At 32.2% G+C, this 26,975-nt stretch overlaps 1 protein-coding gene across 2 annotated transcripts; it reads right to left on the bottom strand.

Annotated features, from left to right (window-relative positions):
• Nucleotides 1-12,806: 12,806 nt before the first annotated feature.
• On the bottom strand, nucleotides 12,807-26,922 carry LOC126768504 (proton-coupled folate transporter-like). Of its 2 annotated transcripts, XM_050486663.1 has the most exons (7): nucleotides 25,886-26,922; nucleotides 25,430-25,589; nucleotides 17,998-18,099; nucleotides 16,030-16,167; nucleotides 15,430-15,513; nucleotides 13,645-13,801; nucleotides 12,807-12,927 (listed from the first exon to the last, which is right to left on the bottom strand). In XM_050486663.1, exons 1-7 carry the CDS (start codon nucleotides 26,684-26,686, stop codon nucleotides 12,840-12,842), a joined length of 1,530 nt encoding a protein of 509 aa, XP_050342620.1. In that variant the 5' UTR covers nucleotides 26,687-26,922; the 3' UTR covers nucleotides 12,807-12,839. The 2 variants fall into 2 exon arrangements, with proteins under 2 accessions (XP_050342620.1, XP_050342621.1); XM_050486664.1 differs by lacking the exon at nucleotides 15,430-15,513.
• Nucleotides 26,923-26,975: the final 53 nt, after the last annotated feature.

Raw genomic sequence — 26,975 nt, 5'->3', positions numbered from 1 at the left:
GTAGACAACTATGTCTACCTAGGTCAGACCATCCAACTAGGTAGGTCCAACTTCGAGAAAGAGGTCAATCGTCGAATTCAACTCGGCTGGGCAGCGTTCGGGAAGCTACACGATATCTTCTCATCCCAAATACCGCAGTGTCTCAAGTCGAAAGTCTTCGACCAGTGTGTGTTGCCAGTGATGACTTATGGATCAGAGACGTGGTCGCTCACAATGGGCCTCATAAGAAGGCTCAAGGTCACTCAAAGGGCAATGGAGAGGGCTATGCTCGGAGTTTCTCTGCGAGATCGAATCAGAAATGATGAAATTCGCAGGCGAACCAAAGTAACCGACATAGCCCGAAGAATTGCTAAATTGAAGTGGCAGTGGGCGGGGCACATTGCTCGCAGAACCGACGGCCGCTGGGGCAGAAAGGTTCTCGAGTGGCGACCACGAACCGGAAGACGCAGCGTGGGCAGGCCCCCTACAAGGTGGACCGACGACTTAGAACGAGTCGCGGGAAGCCGTTGGATGCGGGCAGCGCAAGATCGGCCAACGTGGAAATCCTTGGGGGAGGCCTTTGTCCAGCAGTGGACGTCTTTCGGCTGGTGATGATGATGTACTTAGATATTTTACAGGACGAAGAATATCAACATTTTAGATATGCTTAATATATAATACGTTAAATGTTTGTGTATTTGGAGGAATGCATTTTTTGCATCATCAGACAATTGCAATCCATTGATTGACGTAATAGATCTCTCCCAATAGAGCCGAAGATTTTCTCAACAACAATACCACTTAAGGGCTAAAAGTTACAGCATGCACTTTAGACAAAGTAAATCGTATTATAAAATAAAAATATGGATAAAATATTTAAATTCATATTAACAGAAAAAGTTAAATAAAAGTAATGTTACGTTTAATTTATACAAAAGATTTTTTTTTCTTATTTAACTAATACAAAATTACAATTAAAAAAGCAAAATAATAATTACTTCTACTTGAAAAGTAGTAAATCGTTGCTACGTAAGTTCAAATTTCTTTTTTGCCAAAGGTTTATCTTCTCGCCAAATGTTAAGCTTCCGTGTCAATTGGAACATTATATTTTTCCTTAAAGAGTTAAGTAGTACGATGTCCTTTTAAGTTTGGCTCTTCGTAAAAACGAATATTACGGAGTAAATTCAAGATTAATGTAATGCATATTTATGTATATTTTTGTACAAGTTCAAAGACATGTTAACTTTCACTAAAGCAAATTAATCTGATTCTATAATAAATAATCAATAAATTTTAGTGACATTTAGAAAATATTGTTAAAGCTTCGAAAATATTAAAGATGCCAAAAACTTTCCTCGGAAGTAACTCTAACCTAAAAGTTATAGGAATATAGAAGAAAAATTCGTAAGGCGTAGGAATGAGCTTTCGAGAAAAAAAATGTCGATTTTCAGAGCTTCATTTCGATTATTAAACTTTTCATTTAAAGTTGAAAATAGAACAACGCACCGTATGGTGTTCCGTTGAATCCGGGCGTTTCAATTATTATTTTTAATAGTATAAGATATAAATTGATATATTTTATATAAAATAATTACATTATTTAGTCTTTGACCGAGAAAATTAAATCCACTTGAGATATTGCCAACTACGCAGGAGATATTATAGTACAGAAGTGTGTGCACAAACGCGGGTGCGCTCTCTATTCCCTAACTCTCATAATCCAATGGGACGGCAATCCGACACGACCGGAAAGAGTCCAGACGCAGGACCTTTACGTGCTTTCCGAGGCACGGGAGTGTACACACTTCCAACTTCCAGACTCCGGGATGCTACTAAGAATTTTCTAAAGGAACAACCCAATAACTTTTTACTGGGCCGACCTCAGAATTGAACCCAGGACCTCCGGGTCTACGGCCTTACATCAAGCCACTAGACCAACAAGGCATTCAATGGTCCTGTAATACAGATCGATCTGAGCTTAGATGCCGACAATTCTTTATAATTAGTTTTTTATATAACATTTTGTTTTACAAGGGGTCTTTTTTATCAATTTATTTAATCTAAACAATACAAAATAAATAACATGGAGGCACCTGTCGATTTCAACATTTACATCTTTTTAAGTTAATATAGCAATCGGTTGAGTGACCAAACCCGAAAGAATCATCTTGTTTATTTTAGACTACCTAAGTTAGCAAATTAATAATTTAATTTTATATATATATATATATATATATATATTTATAATTCATATAGGCATTATACATGTTCACACACTAAGGTGCAGCTGTGGCTATTGCTAGTAGGTGTACAAAAATAGTACCATCAACTTAAAACAGGTTGCAAGTCATATAGGACGATTGATTATTATAAAATTTGAAGACGCAATGCAAGTCAATTTTAACGTCAGAACTTACAAGCATGGCATTTGCAACTGTCACATATATTTTTTATTGTTGGTCTCTATGTCACAAAATATCGTTAAAATCAAGCAATATATAATATTATTAATTTGCTATGTATTGTATAATTCTATGTAATGTTTAAATTTGGTAATATATTTAAAAATATATAAATTACTAGTTTTTGTGTTAGGGGTAGAGGAACTGGTATTGAGTACTAAAAATAGAGCTTATGGTTCTTAACTTTGTGGTTCAAGTTTGCGTTATTCCAAATTTTATCAAAAACGGTTCAGTGATTCGGTCACGAAAAAGTAACAGATGGATAGACAAACTACCAACCAACATCCATCACCAAAAGTGTGTACAAAATCTTTAATTGAATCGAATGTGTTAAGCAATTTTAAAATTCAATTGTAAGATCTGACCCAGGTAACACATACTTAGGCGTTAGATAAAAGTCTGTGATACAAATATACAAAAAATATATTTTGACGAACGAAGTCATATAAAAATAGTAAGTTAAATAACCGTCCACGCAGCGTTTAAACTACACCGTCACCCAGAGCCGCGCATCACTCATCCGAGGTCGTTAATTATTTTCAAAACTGCCTTTAAATTTTGAAAACCTCATTAAGACGCAAGTCGCCGTATATAAAGAGCTTTTATAAAACAATAGGTAATTTACGCTTATTCATTAAACGTAATTAAAAGGGGAGCGATAATGATGACGCTCCCAAATTAATAATTCAAAATAATGCCAGGTTTCTGTCGTGTGTTGACACTCGGTGTAAGCTCGTTACAGTTTTAAAGGAATGTCGTTTAAGGCTTATTCTAAGATTAAAGGGACGTTGAGTGTACTGTGAACATTATGCAAAGACGTAAACACTTGTTATTTACAACCCTGAAAACATTATAGTCCTCTTTTAGGGCAGTCGTGTAATAAAATAGACGTATGTTTAAATCATTTCTATAAACTCATATTTTATTACCAATAAACTTTTTATACTTCTTTAAAATCTTATAAAGCTTTATGTAGTCGGCAGCCGATGCCTCACCGATGCAGGTCCACAATAATTTGAATACATAATATAAAGGAATTCATCTTATGTACAAGTCTCAATGTCTCTAAAAAATCTTAAAGAGTATGAAAGCAATATTACACCCTCGTGCTCTGGAAAGTACGTAAAGCCGTTGCTGCTGCATCTCATCTTTATTTGATCGTGTTGGATTGCCTTTCAATCAGACTGTATAAAAGAGAGAAGAGAGAGAGAGAGTGCACTGGTTTTGGTGCACACACTAGTGCACTATATAATAGCCACTATGTAAGGCTAGTCTTTAAGATTGACCGCCGTGACCGAAGTTCTATCTCTGGCCAGTATTTATTTAAGCGACACGACTCTGACCCCCGCATAACGTACACAAAATTATCGAATCGGTTCGGCTACTGTTTACGCGAAGACTAAGGGCTTTAAATAAATTCAGCTTGAAATATCATTACAATTATAAAACCTTTAAATAATTGGGTCTAAACGATATTAAGCTGTTTTCATCGCCCGTTTTATATTTATTAAAATAAAATACCATTTTCGATCGAAAAATTTAACAAAGGTAGAAAATAAAACTGCAAGCCAAGTAAGTCGAGAAAGTACTTAAAAAAACTTTTTTCAAAGAGTGGGTAATTAAAAAGTCGTTATTTTGATAATGACCAACTATACTTTTGTATTATGGAAATACTTTAAGATATACGAATAGTTTTATCTTCACTGAAAGTAATAAGTTATACATCAATTATATTGTATACTAGCTTATCGTCCCGGCTTCGCATGGACGATTTTGAATAGGATTTCCGAAAAAAACCGTTCTTACTGAGCGTCTACGTCGGGGAAGGAGTAACTGTGACAAATGTCAAGTCAATCGGGCGCATAGCGTAGGAGATCTCGTGATGAGTGGTATTTCGTATATATCTTAGTTTCGTTCATATATATAATATAGATAAATAAACATACCTACCGCACTCTTTCGAATGGATTGTAAACTTAAGAATGAAAAAATCTGAGTTGTATTCGTGGATTAATATTCTTTTTTATCCAATATTTATATATAAAAACACCACAAACGACTTAATCACAAAAACAGATAAAACTTCTATAAGTTTAAACATAAAATTTCACAACTACGCAAAACAGTCGAATTTATAATTGAAACGGCCATTATTTAGATTTAGGCAAATCAGCGCGAGCAAAACATTGCTTTTCACTTACACTCATACCCGTTTGTCTTAGAGTTTTTGGAAGTAATATTAGGGTGTCGTCATATAAAGTTAGTTGTTCTATAGCGATATCCTAATATTATATGCTATATAGTGAAAAATCTAAAATATTTGCCAATCCCCACTATGCCAACAAGTGTAACTACAGGCACAAGGGACATATCTTAGTCCCCAAGGTTGGTGGCATCGGCTATGTAAGGAATGGTTGATATTTCTTACATCGTTAATGTCTATTGGCAGTGGTGACCATTTACCAGTCCGTGCTACCTATTTCATAAAAAAAAACAGTCTAACGTATATTTTATAACAACGTGTAACGTGTTTTCGTAGACTTGCGTGCTCGACTTGTAAAAAAAGATATATTTATACTCAGCCTATTATTTATTTTTTATGTAATATATGGCTTTATCGATGTTTTTACAAAAAAAAATTGTGTTATTCATATTCATAAACAAGATTAAATTTTGAGATAAAAAATATTTACAAAGCAAACCACGCTTCGTTAGTCAATTGTAATACGAAATCATCTTATGCTTATAAGAGGATTAATAGTTGAGCCGGTCACGTCCTTTATTGCGAATTAGTGATGCTATATTTATTTATAACTACATCTATTTGTTGAAATGTCCACAAAAAATATAATAAATACAAAGAAACTACGTCTTAAATACATGTACAGTACAATGAATGAAATATTTTATATTTTTATATTTACTTGACGAGCCGGTTGGCGTGGTTGGTGGATGCTTGTTACTATTATGAGAGAAATTATTTATTTTCTTTATTCATAATATATAACATAGATTGTATATTTATTTTTATAAATTTCATTGTATTTTCTAATATAAAAGATATACGTTATAATATAAATATAACGAATAATTAAAGAAAGCAATGACATTTATTTAGCTGTTATTCTTGCATATGAAGACGAACTTATCATATTTATGAGTCAAAGGATAATAAGAAACAAACGTATGGGACCTGGGCCTTTTATAATAATATAGAAAATAAGAATAAGGAAACTTTTATGTATGACAAACAAGGTAGAAACTGTACTGAAAAAAGACATATTTCATAGGAAACGAATCATACGACAAAAAAAATCTAAATGTAATCTTATTATATTGCAATGTATTCAAACGTGATTTGTCTGAATAGGACCATTCAATTTCCATTGGGCTTAAATACTCAACACTGATTTTGAATACCCTTTACATAGATAGAATTGATGGGATTCGGTAAAATGTCAGTCAAATCAAAATGTTGATTTGATAAAAAAAAATTAAGTCAAATACTTTTAAATCATCAAATGTTGTGTAGAATGTTGATGCCGAAAAGAATTTTCAAGGAACGTGTACCTACGTAAATTATTTATTTATTTATTTTTATGAAAATATACAAGTTTTTATAAATTACATACAATCAGGTGATTGATGTATATTGATGCATTAATATAACGAAACAATTGATATGACATACCGAAGATCTAATATTTCAATGGTGAACATCACAACCTCAATGTTCGTAATTTGTGTTCATATATCTTCTCGTACTCACTAGTAAAATAAAAATATCATAAGAAAACCATCAGATGTATTAATCAGCACCAATAGCAAAAAGTTAAATAAGCTCAAAATCCGTTCCCTTAAAGGAGAGAAGGTCTTTTAAGGGATTATTTACAGGCTGTTTGAATAAATTTTTAAGCACAATTTAATATATCGCATTAAATATTATCGCTCGGCTCGATGAAACTTCTTTACTTTCCAAGTAATAATTTTCCATACTCCATCCGAGAATTAATTAACTCACATTCCACATTATTACTGATTAACGACGTCTTTGAAATTAATTCCATTTGAGTTGGGTTAGTCTGTTATAAGAAAATTTGCAGAGAAATAACTAGATCTTACCCATTTTATAAAGACGTCAGACTATATGAGAACTAAAACGAAACTCGACCTCTTTCTTTATTAAAATAAACATTTCAAAGAGTATTTGTTTCAGAGTTTATAAATAAAACATTTAACGATAACAAATCGATCAGGCGTTTATGAAACAGAACGTAAACAACGATGGTCCGCTTATTTTTTTTATATAAATGATTTTATATTAATGAATTACATTCAAAAACTATTTATACACAACAGTTTAAATCAACTTCTGAAAAAAAATAGTGTCTGGGCCCGGAAAGTGATTGAAAAAATATAATATTTTTTTTATATTTTTAAAACATCCCTTTATTTGCAACCAGTTTAGAATATCCGTTAATTTAGAGAACCAAAAGAGTTATCAGACTATTTTTACGTAAGTTTTTATGCTAGATTTTTCCAGCTCTAGCACTTAGTGCTTAAAAAAAACAATTGAGTTCGTTATTTTCCAATCTAGTTTGGGAAAAATTCAAAACTATACGAAATATGAGCTAAACTAAAAACTACTCAAAATTGCTATATGCATTTTTGCATATTTATATATCATTGCATAAACGGTAACAACACTACTGATTGCCTGATAATTCGATGGAGCTTGACTTAACTCGTGGACTAGACACTTTGTACATAAACAAATTTGAAAAAAATATTCCAGTTATTTTCATAATCTCCTTTTAACTAGAAAACAATACATTTAGAACTTCATAGAACGCATGTCTAACTTACTTATTCTTTTTGTAAAAAAACATCTATTAAACATTAGCAAATAACTACGTCTTGTCGTCAAATTTAGTTAAACGAGCATGCGCTTTTAATTTTGGTAAAAAGTGAAAATATCTAGAAGCAGATTATGGTGGATGGCCAAAGATAACTAAGTCAGTACTACTGATTGCGTTGAGCTGAACTACCGATCGTTGAGGGCGCAGTATCGTAAAGACAAACAACACGCCCAATTACAGTTTTCCACGTAGTTCTTCTTTAATCGCTTCAGGCACTTTGGGAATTAAATTTGCATAACAGGGTCCGGTAAGCGCATGTACTTTTCGAATAATAAAAGGGATTTCTTCACTACCCCAAACACTTCGACCATAGCTTTGCTAGCGATAGGAGCAACACGAGATTTATTTATGGGTGAAGAACATGGTCGTTTTCAAGACATGTATTGTCTATTGTTTCGAGATCAAAATGGTGGACGCGTTTCATTTATGGTTACACAACGGTAAAATTGATTCAAAATACGCCAGAACATTCGAAATTACGTTGAGAAATTTCCAAAGGTCGTTTTCTGTTTTCTTCGGGTCACTTTCGTGGTTTCTAGTTTCACAACACTTTTCTGAATCCCATTAAATCGATTTAATTGGTTTAAAAATAATCAAATTATATTTTCAGGGTTTCTGTTAAATGGTTTTTGGTTAGTTTTTTGTTTTTCAAACCAAATTCTCAACTTTTTTAACATTTTCTACTGTAACGTTTGTCACCAAGAACGCGGAACGCCTTTACAGCTCGATCACATTTAATTCCAACAACCTTTACCAGGCAACTTCTAAAATCTGCTGTATGTCCAAAAAAAAATCCTTCATGGACATCAGGCACAGAAACTTTATTACTGCATGTAACACGCCTAAATTATTATACAAAACTTTTTGTTATATTAAGCAAATCACTTCAAGCCACAAATAATAAAGAGTTGTAGCTCAGAAAAACTACAGACAGCTCTACAGACGAGCCTACCATCGCCCTAAAGAAATACTAGCATAATTACAAATAAACCAGTTCTAATTAGTTTTGTAAATAAATCTCAACTAACATGAACATTAATGTCCACCGCCTCGTAATTAGGGAAAAAGTAAAATTTCCACAGTTAATATTGTACTGTGTAATAAAAATCTCATTAAACGAATAAAGTGGACAAGCGCTAAAGCATATTTCCGTGGCTTATTAAGCACCTCCGGTTCCCCACGCCTCTTCATCCGTTTTCTTGTTTATACATTTTTAAAAACGGAAGGAGAGTACTTCGTAATTTTAATAAACACAATTAAAAACACTTAATCGTCATAAACTCTTACTTTTAATGCTTTGAACAATATTATCTGTCATTGTTTTGTTATCCTTCAGTCGAAATTTTCTTTATTCAAGTAAGCTCTTTCGAGCACTTTAGAATCGTAATATACAAGATTGAGATTTATTAAAATGTTAAGCTCGTGCCAGTTCGAAATGTAAATTCTACTGAGAAGGACTGTAAATAAACTTAGTATTCATTTACAAATATATACTAATATATTTATATTTAATTCAATATTACTTATTTTAATATGTTCTTGATATGATTCTGTGTAATTAATTGTTTTTTTTAAAGAAAAATAAATAAACAAACTCCTTATGAGGAAAAGGTTTTGGAGGTTGGTGAAACAACGTTGCTTCAATGTAGATTGTATAAGGAGTACTAACACAATACTTAATTCTATGTTTTTTTTTTTTAATTAAATTTCACTACAGTATATAACACTTAGGACTCCTATTGTTATGCCTCGCTCGCGCTCTTTTTCTTCAGTCCAAAAAAGAGAGTTTGTTAGTAGATGCTTAGTCTTGCCTCTTAGCTCAATATTATCAATAAAGCCGTCCACACCCCAGTTATATATGATGTAGGTACGTCCCCAAGTATAATAATGTATTAAAATTCTAAATACACTGTACTAGTTTCCAGTCGCGGCTTCGCTCGGCCGAAAATGGCCCGATGTCAGGGACCCTATGACCTTTTCTGCATACGTAGATGTTAAATTTCATGGTGATCGGTTAATTAGTTAAGAGGTGCCAGCGTAGCAATATACTTTGCCAATTACTTAATAAATACAAATTTTCACATATTTATAAAGCCTGTATACGTATAATTTTTAATCATATTCATTTTATGCTAAACATTCGAAATTTTCAAATCACAAATTCAAAATACAAAAGTCACATGGTACATTCGCGTACGCAATCACTATCAAACAGCGTTTAGAGAGTGACATATCTCTCAGTCGTCACTTGACGTACGGTTGTTTACACGATTCACATCGGATTTATGTCTCTAACTGTACAACGAATGGTGCCAAAATAAAAAGTGGACGGACGAATCAATCGAAATATTTAATTACGAAATGGAAAGTAAACTAATACCCTGTAAATGTCAAGTACTGGACAAAGTTATCTCTTACCCTTATTCGAAGTTATTCAATTTAAAAGTTCCATTTAATTCATCAAGGTTTTTATATGTTATATATCTTGCTACTTACATATCCTATATTTATGTTACCTTAATAAATTGAGTAACTTTCCCAAGTCAACTCAATTAATTACTTCATCCTGCGGAACGTTTTCACTAGAGACAGTATACTAGGGAATTGTCAAAGCTTTATTTTAATGATCATATCATTATATGGATGTCTTCATGTTTCCACGCCTCGAATACGACCTTAATTCTGTACCAGTAACAGTAACAATCATCAGTTGTACATTGACTATTTTTTTGTTAGAATATTATCTTAATAATAATGTTAAAATTTGAAATTCATATCAGTAATTCAGATAAAACAGAATTTGACGATCATTTATAAATGCTTCATTCATTAATGACATAAAACTGTGTAAATTAGTAATGGATAGAATTCGTGAATGTTAAACGAAGATTGTGGTGTTGAACACCCTGGATGTTTCATGAGCTCATCTTTATAATAAATATCTTGCTTTGAAAGCAAAATTCCTAAGGAGACCTTCATCTTGGATGAAAATCTGCCACATGTGGCTCCAACCCGCACTAGAGCAGAGCCATGGAAGAATCCCCTTCTCAAAAGTAAAGGTAACTGCTGGGCAGCAGCAAAATATGTTACTTAGAGTATTAACTATTGTAAGAAAGTACAATTTTATATGATTGTTAGTTTTAAATATAATATGCACTATAACGTTAAATATATAACATTTTTTTAATAAAACCATAAATGTATACGATAATCCATATGAAAAGTTTTAATAACCTTTACAACGGTGATCGGTATTTATAAAGGTGTTAAGAGGATATAAAATAAAGATAAATATATTTTTTTAAAAACAATATATTCAATTATTGATCGTAAAAAATATCATTTTCTCTAATAATGTACTAATTAATATAAACCCCTTCCTTTCTTTTATGATATACTTTATACTACTTTGTTTTATATTATTGTATAAAAATAATATAACTAATATTTTAATAATTAAAGTATGTTTGTCTTTATTTTACTCGATATTGCAACTCCACGTCACATGCCGAGCCATGTGACGTCGCTGATTGTCAAGTATGAAAAATTAAATACCCGATCCGATTATTTCGGAATGCCATTCGCCTGTTTATTCAGGAAAGACTGTTGCCCATGGCAACCCGAATAACGAGAATGTCGTGCTTAACAACGGAAATAACAGAAAGGATAGTGAAAAATTATTAATAAAAAATATATTGAATCGAACGTACTAGTTGATATTGTCTCCCGTTTCAATATTTATTTCTTGGTCTTCTGCGATTAAAAATTCTATCAATTTTGATGCTTTACATATTTATATAAAGAATGCGATCGTTTTTATATAAACAGACAATGAACCAACTTGATTAAGTGCTAGTCTTTTCTAATATAGCTACTACAGTTTAAAAAAATACTTTGGTACAATAATTGAACACAAACATCGTAACTATATCAACAAAATAAAAAACATACGAAATTTATTGCGTTATTTTTATTGGAATGTAAAAATTGCTTAAAAATAAATCATGAATAACGAAAACTTATTTCTTTAAAATATCACACTTGTTTTTATTTCGAGTGTTTGTATATTCTTAACACAAATAATAATCATTAACACAAAATACACCAAAAAAAATTTAATCAGTCAGCGTTTTTCTCTTAAATATTAAGTAATTAATTGAAAAACATTTTCATCGATCATCTTGAATAATTTGAAAATTTAAGCAGTCAAATGAATCTTTTAAACTTTTTTTACATTAACTTTAATTAATATAAAACTTATTATACCTATATTTTATTTATTTTTTTATTTATTTATTTATTATATCAACACCAACAAGAAGTACATTAATAAATACAATTGAGTCTTTAAGCATGACGTTATACAAATCAAGTGTTATAGGTGTTGCAAAATATATCAACATATCGAGTTAACAAAAAATAATAATTTTAAAAATCAAAATATTTATAACAAATAGAAAACACATTAACAATTAAATTATTATAAAATTATCACTTGATTGGTATAAAATGAGTAAAATATAAATATCGGAGAACATTTAATTTTTCTGAATATTAATTATTTGATTAAAAGCAAACAAATAAGACGTACATTAATACATAAAGAAAAAGATGTTAAAAACAAAAATTTTTACAATATTTTATACATTATTATTGAGGAAAAAAAAGATATTTTTTTTTACGAAACTGATTCAAATTGTCATTATGTCAATTTATGTTTTAGTTTTTTTTTTTATTTAGAAGATATATTGAATTGTATTGTTATCGGTATTCAATACGAATTATTCGGAAGCCTAGAATCGAGTGGAAACGTAATTCCGAGATTCAATTACATTCATTGTTGTACAGGTCAACTTTATAAAGGCTTGTTAGAAATAGTATTAATACTGTATCATTTTCACGAATGACCTATTTATCGCTTTGTACGTGTGTTATTGTCATATACGATTTCAGCTAACGCAGTATAAACATTTTAATAATTTAATCAATAAGAAATTGTTCTTTGCTTCTGAATTCTTTGCTGTCTGGCAACATTATGTGAAATTTTGAAAATTGATAATTATACTCGTAGCTATAATCTACGTGTCTACGTGTATATTATTTTGTGTCACCGTACGTCCCCCGTACGTAACTCGTGACGTCATCAAACACGGAGGGGGCACCGCCGCCTTCTATGCTAAGCATATATAAACAAGACTAGCTTAATATATGTCTTTAATATAGTTTTAATATTAATAGAAATTCTGATTGTTACAAATAAAATATCTTTCAAAAAGTATTGACAATTATAATCACAATATATATTTTCATAATTTTACATAAATTAGCAATTTAGAGAAAGTTTATTTCCTGAACTTCCTAAATCGACACAATTATTTTTTGTTCAAGCTTTGTTTGATGGGGTATTCAATATTTTCCTTTATATACTTAAAATTAGAGACATATATATGTATATATATTGATTTTATATAAAAATACATTATGCATGTGTTTCTGGCAACATATTCGGTGTCGGTATTGCCAGTCTTTTCTTCCTTTGGTCCTTCATATGTTGACTGTAGAACCATCTAAAAGGAAATACAATTTTGAAAGTTAAAATTCTCATACATTATTATATTTAGTTTTAAAACATAATCGGAAATAAGGAATCTTCAATAGCAATAGTGCTTAAGCGTCAATAGTACAATGGTTTGCCGCCTAGCGATTTAAAAGTTACAGGTTTAATCTTCAGCTACTGTCGCTATTGTCATCCCCACTTCTAATACAAGCTGTACTCTAACACTTAATTGGATAGGTAAATAGGAATATTAATAATTTCTTAAGAACGGGTATTGCTATTATTGAAGTTTAAAAACTACCTACTTCCAAAACACCTCCTTTTTACTAACGCGACTCGAGATTAGATTACAGGAGCTCATGATCAGTAGCCATACCAATCAACAGGGCAATAAAGCTTTACATACAAATTACAACTTGGTTCGATCTCTATGTACGTCTCTGATAAGCCTCATATAATAATTAATTTCACAAGACTTCAATCAATCAATCAACAGCCAATCATTGTCCACTGCTGAACATAGGCCTCTCCCGAGGTGCGCCAAAGCTCCCTGTACTCCGCCTTCCGCATCCACTTGGTGCCCGCCACCTTTTTAAGGTCATCGGTCCACCTGGCTGGAGGGCGCCCTACGCTGCGCTTGCTGATTCGCGGTCTCCACTCTAGGACTCGTCTGCTCCAACGGCCATCGATCCTACGACTACAAAATCACTCGTAAATATGAACTTACACGAATATTCCAAACGCCGGCAAGGTAGCCAGCACACTGAGCAGGAACACCGCGCCTGGCAGCACGTGTAGCGTTAATATATACACGCGGGAATACAGCGGCGAGAATATGAGAGGCATCATCGTCTCCGCAATCCCAAATAACGAAAACACTTTACCTAAAAATTAAAGGTGCATATTTTATTTGTTCTACCGCCAAACTGCAATCCTTACTATTGTTGTGTTTCGATTTAAAGGGTAAGTGTTGGCAGACTATAGGCGCAAGGGACAAAACATTTTAGTTCCCAAGGACATACCAATGGGCGGTAGTGATCAATTACTATCATTTGTGCTTATTTTTTGCGAAACATCTATTGGCGCGCCTTGTGGGTGGGACCCACTCGTATGCCATGACAAACGGACCGACGCTCTCTTATGTCATCTGGATTCTTACATCTCTTATATATTATTTTAATTATCATTAATTTCAATCTATTATATCCACCAAGCATTCCGTGGCCTTTCACGGTTTTCTTTATTACTTCCAGGTAACAAAATTAACTATTTGTATTTAATAATAGTGAGCAGACTGTAAGTTTCCCACTACATTGCTCCAATGCGGAATGACGAACACGAGATGAATTATAAGCACTTGAAAATTCAGTAGTGCTTGCCTGGACTTGTACCCTCTAACTTTGGTTATGCTTCGTGCCCTAGCCATTGGACCACCTTGTCTTTATATAATAGTATTATCTCGACCAAATTTGGATACTACGGTCTCACACATTTATTGAGTGGCTTCGTATTGTTTTTAAAAGAGACTCAGTGTAATTACAAAGAACTTAATTATTCAAATCAAATTACACTCTATTTTCGTAGGCTCTTAAATACCTTTGAAATATCATTTTACGAGTCTAATAAAACAATGTTATAAGCAATGGTTCGGATTTTTTGTAATGAATGAGACGGTAAAGCGGAAAACCGGAAAAATTAAACAGACATAAAAGAATAACAGAAAATACATAATAAAAATAACTCAATGGATTTCAATTAAGAGTTTTTTAGAAAAACGGTATACGGTATATAACTATGACGATAACGGTACGTCAAAGAAATTTATATGGGACTAGTTTTCGTTGGTATCAGGAACCTATATTCTGTATGTAACCCTTACCACGCGTATACAATAATGATTGTTTGAGAAGTTAAGATGGGAAAGCATAACAAATAAACAAATTCACTATTTATAACATTAGTTAAGACGTTTTTGAATAATTGATGTATATATAACCTACTCTACTACTACCATATGTAATATATAACCTACCTCTTTTTTGAAGTCTTTGTGTAGACCCATTATTTAGTACAATTGTCGTTGTTGTTTTCCAGATAGAATGCTGAGCGAGCCAGTGTATAAGTAGAAGGCAGATAAATAGCTTACGATAATGTTAGGTGCTTTGATTTTAAACGTGATTTGTATTATTTTCAAACATTTTGACATCATTGATTTAACATTTGAAATAAGAATACACAGCATTGCTTAACGAATTAACCCCTTAACAACGTTTATAGGCTTAGCCGTGATTTCCCTCTTTCTTTCATCATTGTTATGATATATGATATATAATTAAGCCCTAAACACCGTTTATAGGTGCAGCAGTGATTTATCTCTTTCTTTCATCATTGTTTTGATGTTTGGGAGAAGGAGACACAACTTTTTTAACTTATCACCACGTAGACAACATTTATAACATAAAGTTTTTTTTCTTACAATAAAAAAAAAGTGTACTTAGCAAAAAACTCATACCTAATTCTTGGTGCGATACCAATTTAGATGCGATCGACCGTAAAGCTATAGTCGTCGTCCCGTTCAAAATTTCTACGAGAGGAGCTAAAAAAAAATTAAAAAAAATGTTTTATATAAACTATACCTAATTGTATTCCATAGATAATTTCTGTAAGAACAAAGAGTAATGGTGTTGAATGGGATAAATATATGACAATGCCAATGTCTATGGCTGGTATAAACCACTTACCATCAGGTAGCCCACTTGCCAATCTGCTGAATATAATTTAAAAAAAGATAATAATAGCATACATAAAATCGCTAGGCTATTTAGTGGGCTTTTTTCCATTCAGACAGACTTGGTTTGGATCCATACATTGCTAATCAATAAATATTACCAAACATTTTTTCACGAAGCACTACAGATATTTAATCTGAAACTTTTTATACAACCCAAATATTTATTATCTCTATATAAAAATTAGTTTCCATAGCTATAATTTTTCACTTATTTTAAAATTTTATATCTGAGAAAACGCATTAGACTTCATCTCGATTCAAATGGAATATAATAAAATATCTGCAAATAGTATTTTAGCTTTTTACAAAATTTACTATTACCCATATAAACTTCAAGGTCGGTTCTAGCAAAGGCTAAAACGAGAGCACCGCATATCTTACTGCTCGTCGAGATCATTCCTAGAACCGCATCGTCAACTCCCAACTTCTTGCTGAACACGCTAATACAAAACATTGTACCTGAGAACATTATATCATTTATTTACATATATATTAAAATTCGAAAATAAAAAATCCAGAACATTATACGTTTTTTGTCTTTTATCATACGATTTTATTAAAATAGTTGGTAATTTATGTTGCAACAATTAGACAACATTGTATCAATTTTTATTAAGACGGCAAGAAGTTGTTCAGTATTTTATTCTTGATATATGTATATATCCGATCGGTATTGTATTATTACGTTAATTATTATTTACGATGACAATAAATAAGTCATATTTTCTTAGAGATAGAGCTAAATATAAAAAAAAATATATTATGGTTTTAGTGCGTATTACATGCGAGCATCGTTCATACAATTCAGTGGAAACTGTGCAGTTGTTGACAATTCCATAAAAGTTTCTTGTATATGATAAATCTACGTAGAATAGGTCGTATTATCTGCCTAGCAGATGTAAAAACGAACTTGGTGGATTTTTTTTATAATTTAGGTAGGCAGACGAGCATATAGGCCACCTGATGGTAAGTGGTCACCAACGCCCATAGACATTGGCATTGTAAGAAATGTTAACCATCGCTTACATCACCAATGCGCCACCAACCTTGGGAACTAAGATGTTATTTCCCTTGTGCCTGTAATTACACTGGCTTCACCACTCACCCTTCAAACCAGAACACAACAATACCGAGTACTGCTGTTTTGCTGTAGAATGTCTGATGAATGGGTGGTACCTACACAGACGAGCTTGCACAAATCCCTCCCACCAGTAAATGAAATATTTATAACCACCCAGAAACCAGTAAATAATATATAAGCATAGAGTATACATAATGAGCGGCGACGGAGAAAAGGCATGACGTTATAGAGAGCGTCATGCCGTTTGCCGCCGCAATGAAAGAACTAAATATATATATATATATATATATATATTCCTCTTTTAACAAAGAAACGGTATTTTATGAAACCTAACTTTTTATTTCTCTTATGGATAATAATAAATAGAACAGAAAAGAACCTACCACCTAAAATCCGAAGGGACGGAAATTCGACACGATCGAATGCATACTTATATCAAGCCCAAAACAAAAAACTGAACAACTTTTTGCCGTCTCAATCCAGGGCAATAAGATCAGGAGCCTCGATAGTTAGCAACTAGACCGTCGAGGTTGTCAACATTTATCATTATATACATTTGGCTATTACGAATGTTAAACTTAGAACAAATTTATTATAAAACGCATATATATTTGTTGCGTAAATTATAAACAATAATTTTATACGTAATAATATCAGGCATATGAATCAAATATTTATTTTATATTACTTATACAACCCATAATGATAATTTATCTGTTTTTCATATTACAATGTATTATTTCATTATTGAAATGATAATTTATATAAATATTTGCTATCATAATTAGAATATTATTACATTAATTAAGTCTATCTAAACAACAATTTATAAATTAAACAAGATAATTAAGACATATAAGATTTAACAAACGACATCAACGGCTTAAAGCTTATACAAAAATCGAATTAATAAAATATGACCGAAATGTTATTAACATCCTCTGATCAATATTAAAATAAACACGACAGGGAAGAGAGAAAAATATTTTACTCAAGCACATAAAAACATATTATATATAAACAATATTATACATAAAGAACAATCTCTTCTTAAGGTTAATACCAATGAATAAATTCCCAGTAATTAATAATAATTAATTTTTATTAAGAAACTGTAGCGAATACATATAAAGTCACATATATAGTAAAACAAAACACAGAAAAAACTACCGATGCAACAAACATCGACCACCATTACAATCACTTACCTATAGAATGCGTAACAAGATTATAAGTCGAGTAAATGCTGTACTTCACTTCGTCCCAATTGAAGCGATAGCGTGCAAAAATATACATTATACTCAGTTCACCTGAAACAGTTGAAAACTCCATTAAAAACCGCCCGTCCGTCAAAATGAAATCTGCGAAAGTGCTTTTTCAGTATCATATTTGTTTCGCTGTAATGGGGCTAAAATGTTTATATCGCTGCGATACCGAATCAACAAATAAAAATTCTGTAGTACATCGTTAATAAAAATATTTTAAATCGCTTTATTATTTGTTATTTAAATAAACGATCGTAATAGTATTTGACATATTGTGATATAGGAACAGCCAGTAAATGCCCCGAGTACACATTTCTGCAAAAGCCTCCTCTTTCATTATGGAGAACGTTTTAAGAATTTACCACGCTATTCCAGTGCTAGTTAGATACGAATGTGATAAGTTTTATCACCATGTTTTTTTCACTGATGGAATGAAGGAATTATAATTATACATACAAATTAAGCGGTTCAACCAAGTGTTTGCCTGGATTTGAACCGTTTGTGATCATGGGATAAGGTACGCATTGTATCCAATGAGCTATATCGGCTTTTATCTTATTATAAAAATGCTGATGAATGAGATTTTATTAGATATCATATATTTTAGCATACTTTTCTCAAATCAATCTTCGATGATGCATATTAATAGTTTGTTCAATCGATATTATCGGGAAGCATGTAGATGAGGATTAACAAAGCTGGCATTTTTTATTGAAGATATAAGAAATACTTCATACATTATATTTAATTATATGAATGTGTGTATATATTACTTGTTTTGTGTTTGTTTTATAGTATAGCATGGTTGTTGTGTGTGTTACAATTATATACCAGTATATATTTAATTTTAGTTATTGCATATATAGCGTTTGTACAATCCCAATTTCTTACTTATATTTTCTTGTGATCAAGGTTGTCTGTGAGATATTGCTTAAAGCAACAACGCGGTCTTTGTACACTCTAACTTAATCAATTTATTTACATTTAATGTTCCCTTTTTGTTTTTTTGTGTGTAATAAAGACCCCATTTTTCTTTCTTTATTTTTATAAAATAGGTAGGCGGATGGGTCAAATGGATGGGCGGTCGTGGATGTTGTTTCAGTGCCTAAATACTAGCTTAGTCGACCTTCATACCAGAACACAATAATATTGTACTAATTTATAATATTGTAACTAAGTATTGTTACTTAACGATGGAATATCTGATAAGAGGGCGGGACCTACCAAAACGGCCTTGTAAAAGGCCCTACCACCAAGCAAACGTTCTTTCTTTCTTAGTGCTTATTAAAAGGCTGGCTAGTGTTTGGCTGTAGTAATCGACGTATGTGATGTCATTCTAACAAGTTTTTTTACGCAGAGGAAATCTTCTAAGCATATTTATGTCTTGGGGGAGCCGGACTATGTAGGATTCATATATAAGATAGCAAGAGCAACAAGTCAATTATTTTTTAACATGTTTGTTTCATTATCATAAAATACAGTTACAATTACTTAATAAATCGCTCAAACACGAATAAGCTTAGAGAGCCATAATTAAACTTTTTTTATATTTTAACTAAAACCAAAATTACCTAACCATAACAACAAAAGGTAATAAGTGTAACTTTTAAGCCTAAACAAATGAAACTTTCCCATTACATAGTTTTATTCGGGTAAAAATTATAATTTGCAAGTGGTTCTCACATATCTCGGCGTTAATGCATTTAAGTTCATTAAAAATTCGTGAAAATCGCGCTTTAATTACATTTTTAAAAGATACGACACACATAGTCTTCTTAAATTTTACATTAATGGAATTCTATTTTTAAAAAAGGAATTTAAAACAAGTAGACAAAACTTCAAAACCGCCATACAGCTGACATGCACTATAACTGTCTTTTTTCATTCATTTTAATGCGGCGTTTCGAGAGCCGTCAATTATTGTATTGATCTGACGCGAATTGCATTTGGGATAATTGCGATAGCAGGAAATGCATATGTATGTATGTACAATCACTCTCAGAGCTCCAAACGCTTTTTCGCCCGCGTGGGAGGGGAGGGGGCAGATGATAAGTAATACTGCCAAATAACCTCACCACCAACTAACTACAAATACCACTAACTTTATGTAGACTGACACGGGATATTAACTTGAAACTTGAAGGTACCTTTTACGAGTATACTGACTACTAGACTACCGTATATTAATCTGTAATCTTTCTTCTTTCTTCGTATAAAATATTCTAGATTCCAAAGTATATCTCTTGGTCTGTCTGTTTGTACGCTTTCACGGCAAACCACTAATTTGTTTTTAATATCAGTCTGCTCGCCTAACGCGCGAGCGAAGCCGCGAACGAAAATAAGTTCTAAATTAGATAAGTTCGAAAACTAGTACTACTAGTAAAAATAACTATTAAATAAAAATAATAATTAAACTAACCTCAAAACTGCATAAAGTATTAAACGTCATCATTATATAATTCGACTTTATTTGTTTATCTTACATTGTACCAGTATTTCTAAACACTATATATAGATAAGTGAAATAACACTGATTGACTCATCACGAGATCTCCGAAACTATAAGTCTGATTGATTTGATTTATTTTTATAGAATACGAAGGCAGACGAGCATATAGGCCACCTGATGGTAAGTGGTCACCAACGCCCATAGACATTGGCATTGTAAGAAATGTTAACCATCGCTTACATCACCAATGCGCCACCAACCTTGGGAACTAAGATGTTATGTCCCTTGTGCTTGTAATTACACTGGCTCACTCACCCTTCAAACCGAAACACAACAATACCAAGTACTGCTGTTGTACTTGCAGTAGAATATCTAATGACTGGGTGGTACCTACCCAGACGAGCTTGCACAAAGCTCTACCACCAGTAATTTGATGTTAATATTGAGCAAAGGTACCCTTTTCGGACGTATACGCTCACTCAGAACGACGATTTTACGCAAATCCTATTCAAAATATTTTTTTATCATTTCACTCGTACAAATTTGGAACGGACAGCTAGGTAATTTACAAGCGTGTTACTGCTGACTGTACCTGTCCGGCCTGCACATGACGTTATAAAATAATAGTAATCCCGTACAAAAATAAATTCTATAATAATCAGTCAAGCGTTTGATTCCAGTATATTCTAAGAATAATAATTACATGCATTTGTATCGATATTACAACTTATCAGATTACAAGCAGTTTGTTGAAGTCTGTTAATATCAGATATCTTTTAAAATATTAATTTCAATGCAAAACACGCATCACTTATTTCAAATATTGACAGATCGATGATTGAGTTAATTTAATTTCAATTTCAATACTTGGTCTAATCTACAGGCTTAGTGACTAACAGTAATTATTTCTTAGTTATCAGTATAAATCTTGACTTTATATATTTAGTAAATAGGCATATGGCCTAAGTAATAATAATAATAATAATATCCTCCGAAACGATTCCGGCGAAAATCGAACACGATCGAACGAAATCGGACCGATTTCGGCCATGGCGGCCAATCTCAAGAGAAATTAGTCAACTCCCCAGGAGATATTATAGTGCACAAGTGTGTGCACAAATACAGGTGCACTCTCTATTCCCTAACTTTCATAACATGATGGGACGGTAATCCCACACGACCAGAAAGAGTTCAGACAAAGGATCAACGGCTTTACGTGCTTTCCGAGGCACAGGAGTGTTCACACTGATGTTTACCTGATGGTAAATGGTCACTAACGCCCAAAGACATTGGCATTGTAAGAAATCTTAATAGGAAAGAAATGTTCATATAATCATTTACATCGCCAATGTGCCACCAACCTTGGGATCTAAGATGTTATGTCCCTTTTGCCTGTAATTACACTGGCTCACTTACCCTTCAAACCGGAACACAACAATAACAAGTACCGCTATTTTGGGATAGAATATCTGATGAGTGGGTGGTACCTACACAGACGAGCTTGCACAAAGCCCTACCACCAGTAAATTTAATAATAATAATATTTATTATAACAGGATGTCAGATAATCAGACAAATAGGTTAACTGATGGGTAAGGGTTGTTCTCTGGTATATAAATACTAGCTACAATATGACTTTTATATAGTAATCTATTATTTTATGCGGGGAACGCCAGTTAAGCTCCCAGTAGGCATGGATTTGCCATCTTCAACGATCATCGTCATATTAGAAATTTACGCAAACTCAATGGACGTGGCACTTCGATTTACAACTTATAGTGATAGGCTCTTTAAGAAATATAGTAGGTAGAGAATTCACTTCGTCAACCGCAAGTAATCATGGAATCTGAAATATTAGTCAAGTACAATGTGCCTCTGATAGCACTGTCTCACTCACTCTTCAAATAGGAAACAACGATAATAACAATATAACTGTTTTTGCTTAACATCAACCCACATTGAAGCTTTCTATCCAAAACTTCTGTTACAGGTCGAAACAGGATGTTACTTTACACTAATAAAAACTAATTTATTACTTTTACTTTTTGGCACTCGAAGAACTGAGGAGTTCTAAAACGGCATGCACAATGCACTGTTAGCATTTATATTACTCAATCGTACGTTATTTTACTTTTGTAACTAAAAAAATTATTCAAGTATATTAACAGTCATTCGAATGAAGCAGACCTGTGTATTAGATGTTTTTTTTATTTCGTATAAAGAAATGTAATAATTGTCATTAATACTTCTATTTAATTTTGTTTTACAAAAAGTAAGATATTGATTTCATATTGACCTCAAACTAAATATCTTATAACACGAATATTTGTTATGATAAAAGAAACAACCTTTCGGACACCGGAATAATATTGCTTTACAAACTAAACCTATAAATGAGATATTGCGTGACATTTCTGGTAATGTATATGTTTCACTATATATATGAATGTCTTATATTATTTTTTTATAATTTAAAATTAGAACTTATTCTACTAAATAACTTTAGATTAATATATAAATTTATTTATTTATAAAATAAATAATTTATAAATTATTGGTTTGCTGGCAGTTACGGTAACAATAAAGCTCTCAGTAATATTAATAATATATCTTAATAAAATAAATTATATACTAGCAACTGTATAAAAACTACATCATTAAAAAAATATATGACAAACTTTTTTCTTGTTTCCTTCCAAAGATATCAAAATGTAAATATGTATTACTTTAAATTATATTGACGCCAGTACTAAAACTTTGTTTATCGTTTTAGCTCTATCGAATGAGTAGAATTAAATATAGATTTAAAATACAGTTACTAGATTTTACTCCTACTTAATGTAATGTTAAGTAAACTTGTAAAGAATGTTAAATAATCACTATGGTCTGTTTATCTGACCTGTACGTGATAAACCCAAAAACTACCTCAAGAAATTTATACGATTTTCACTATTGGATGACGTAATTCATGAGCAAGATTTAGGGATATAATTCATTAAAATATAGTGTAAATTCGCTGAAATATGACGATGATTGTAAAAAAAACATGAAGGTTGGAAGCTTTACTGACAAGCGCTGCATAAATCAAGAGATATTACTATATAAAAGTGTTATGTTGATCCTAATTTTACGAAGCCGGGGCGGGTAGATTTTATTAATACATATAATCATATCTCAAGCAATGCCAAACATTACTATTTAAAATATATTAGTTACACAAAAATTCTCAATTAATTTAACATCGAAATTCACAGTGCTTTTGTTTCATAAATAAACTATCTATTTAACAAAGGTAAATACATTGTTTATTAAATGAAATTCAAAGAACTAATTACTAACGAGCATGTAGGTAGTTGTTCATTTAATAATGACAGTATTAATTAACGTTCATGAAATAAATTAACTATTAGTAAATTTAGAATAGACAGTAAATACTGTCACGGCACACAAACTACTATTACTATCGAAAAAGCTCGTCGAAATAGTTTGTACGAACTAGATGATTGTCATCATTGATCATTCTAAACAAATGTCTTTAGATCGAACATCGACCTTACGACATCTACAGTACAATAACAGCCTGTTATGTCCCACTGCTGGGCTAAAGCCTCCTCTCCCTTTTGAGGAGAGGGTTTGGAGCTTATTCCACCATGCTGCTCCAATGCGGGTTGGTAGAATACACACGTGGCATAATTTCAATGAAATGCAGGTTTCCTCACGATGTTTTCCTTCACCGTCAAGCACGAGATGAACTATAAAGCTGAGATGGCCTAGTGGTTAGAACGCTTGAATCTTAACCGATGATTGTGGGTTCAAACCTGGCCAAACCCAACTGAATTTTCATGTGCTTAATTTGTGTGTATGTATACGACATCTACGCAAACAAAATTCCCTCTCATAGTCTAATAGGGTAATCAAACTCGACTAAAGATATTTAATTTACTTAGTGGAAGGACTTTATGTAAGTACGGCTATATATATGGACCACATACCCTACCGCCAAACAGCCATACTTAATGTTTGAAGGTTAAATGATCCAGTGTTAAGAGCGCAAGGATCACAAAAATTCGTTCTCAAGGTTGATGGGTCATTGATGGGATGGGTAGTATTTCTTTTACTATGTACCTATGTCTATGTGTAGCGGTGACCGCTATGGCCCAAAAAAGAAAAAAACGATCATGTACAGGAACAATGGCTTTACGTGTTCTCCAAGGTACGGATGGTATACGAAATTCCGGTTGGTACTGAAAATTTCATAAAAGAAAACCCCAATTTCATAATTATGCCCCATTTTCCGGACCAGGGATCTGCATTCGTATAATTTAGTCATTACTAACGAGGCAGATAACCCTAGAATGTCATTGACCCCACGTGATATTGACAATGCCCAATCAGCCTTAGAAATGAGGTGTATTAAATACACTAGCAACATTGTGAAAACATTATACAGTTGAGTAAAAAGTTTGCAATATTTATTAATAGTTTTTTTTTTTCTTATGTCAGATTAGTAACAAGAAGTTTTTAATATACAGTACGAGATAAATCATAAACATAAATTAAAATCTAAAGATTAAAATAATAAGATGCGTAATAATTTTGATGCAAATATATTTAATCATAATTATTATCAGATACTTCTTAGTATTTGATTAAATCGAAATTCCAAAATTACGAGCAGAGTCTAGCTAGATATATTATAAAGTACTACTACGAGACAGATAACGGCAATTAATCTAATAAAAATCCGACCTTTAATATTTGTATAAATGACAACAATTTTAAAACTATGCTAAACTAATAAAAAGATCAAACTTTAAAAATTCATACAACTAAGAAAAAATACGTATATTTACTATTTTAATATAATAGCACAGTCCTTATTAATGGATGGGTAGATTATAAAGTAATATTAAATAAAATACATACCCCACAGAGGTCCAAAACTCAGACAGACTACAGTCAAAACCAAGCATATTCTTAATCTCCTATTATTAGGACCTTTCCTGAATGCTATATGCATTGTGTCCTTGAGACTGTGGAAATCGAAAAATTCCAGAAGAAACCCGGTGCATCCCGTTCGCTTTTCCTGGAACAGTAAAGAATCGTCACTATAGTAAATAATAACAGACTGAGTTTAAAAGCTATTGCCTGGCTGGATCATTCTCAATCTTATTTGCAGTAAAGCAAGTTTATTTACTTTTTTACAAGCTTTTAATATTATAACACGTATTATTAAAATCAAAATGAAACCAGGCTTCTTTAATAAACAAGCCTGGTTCTAGAGGTTAAAATACAACAAAATAATGTAAAACCAATTTTAAAATCAATAAGGAAAATCGTTTCACAACAATAAACTAAAATAAACACATCAATAATACATACCTTATCCTTATTTTCTAACCATATATGATCATCAATGAGAAAGATAACGTAACATAAATTGATAAATTGGAAGAACGCGGCCATAGAGAACACTCCATAGTATCCAGCATATTTTAGCAGTACACCACTCAAACCCATCCCTATTGGGAATCCTACGGTCATACACAAACTCAATATACCCAATCGAAATGTTCTCGTTTCTTTCGATGTGATATCACCCAAATAGCTATATGTACCGAGTAGCATTGTGTACCATCCCCCTGTGAGTGATTGAAATATGACCTCCATAAACACAGTCAACTCCACAGAGACCTCATAGAAAAAATACGTGTTTGTCATATTCAGAAGACATGTCAAGATTTCCCCGATGATTGGCATAGTCATGCAAATTTTCCGCCTTCCTGTCTTATCACTCCACGCGCCTATAAACAGCATCAAGGTAGTTGGAACAGCTGTTAGTATAACACTTTTCCAAGCTTGAACGGAAGCTATTAATTTTTGCACTTCATCTTCTTCGAATGTGTGATTTGCTCGTTTTCTGAGTCTCAAATTAGTACAAACGAGATCTTCGAATTCCAAATTTACTCGACATGCCTTGTCCAAATTTAGATTCTGTGTAGCTAACATCGCTAGAACACTAGGCATTACAAACAACGCTAAAACAGGCTCCACTGTAATATTCGCTTTCACATATTTCAATTTACCCAAAAACCCCAAGCTCTGTATATTGGTTGGTATTTCAGCTTTCAACGGTTGTTCCTCTGCTGTTTGATCTGTAGTTTTTTGGTTTTCGGTTTCCATATTGATTTATTTAAATGTATTTATTAAATATAACGTTAATATCAAATTAAAATTTACGATTTATTAAACATTTTTCTCGTAAAAACTATTAAAACTAACTCAGATCGTAGAATTATTTAATTATCGTCGTTTAAGAAATAGTAAATCACTTTATTCTGAGATGCACATCCGTCGCGAATACTGGCACTCAATGTAAGATGCATTTAGCGTCGACGCTTGAGGGGACGAAGCGTTCGATTGTTCGACTCCACGTGAACAAACATCCTTATATTGTCATATCAGTTTTAAA

This window comes from Nymphalis io, chromosome 5 (assembly GCF_905147045.1).
Source record: "Nymphalis io chromosome 5, ilAglIoxx1.1, whole genome shotgun sequence".
NCBI classification, from domain to species: domain Eukaryota; kingdom Metazoa; phylum Arthropoda; class Insecta; order Lepidoptera; family Nymphalidae; genus Nymphalis; species Nymphalis io.
This window is presented reverse-complemented; position numbering and strand designations above follow the sequence as displayed.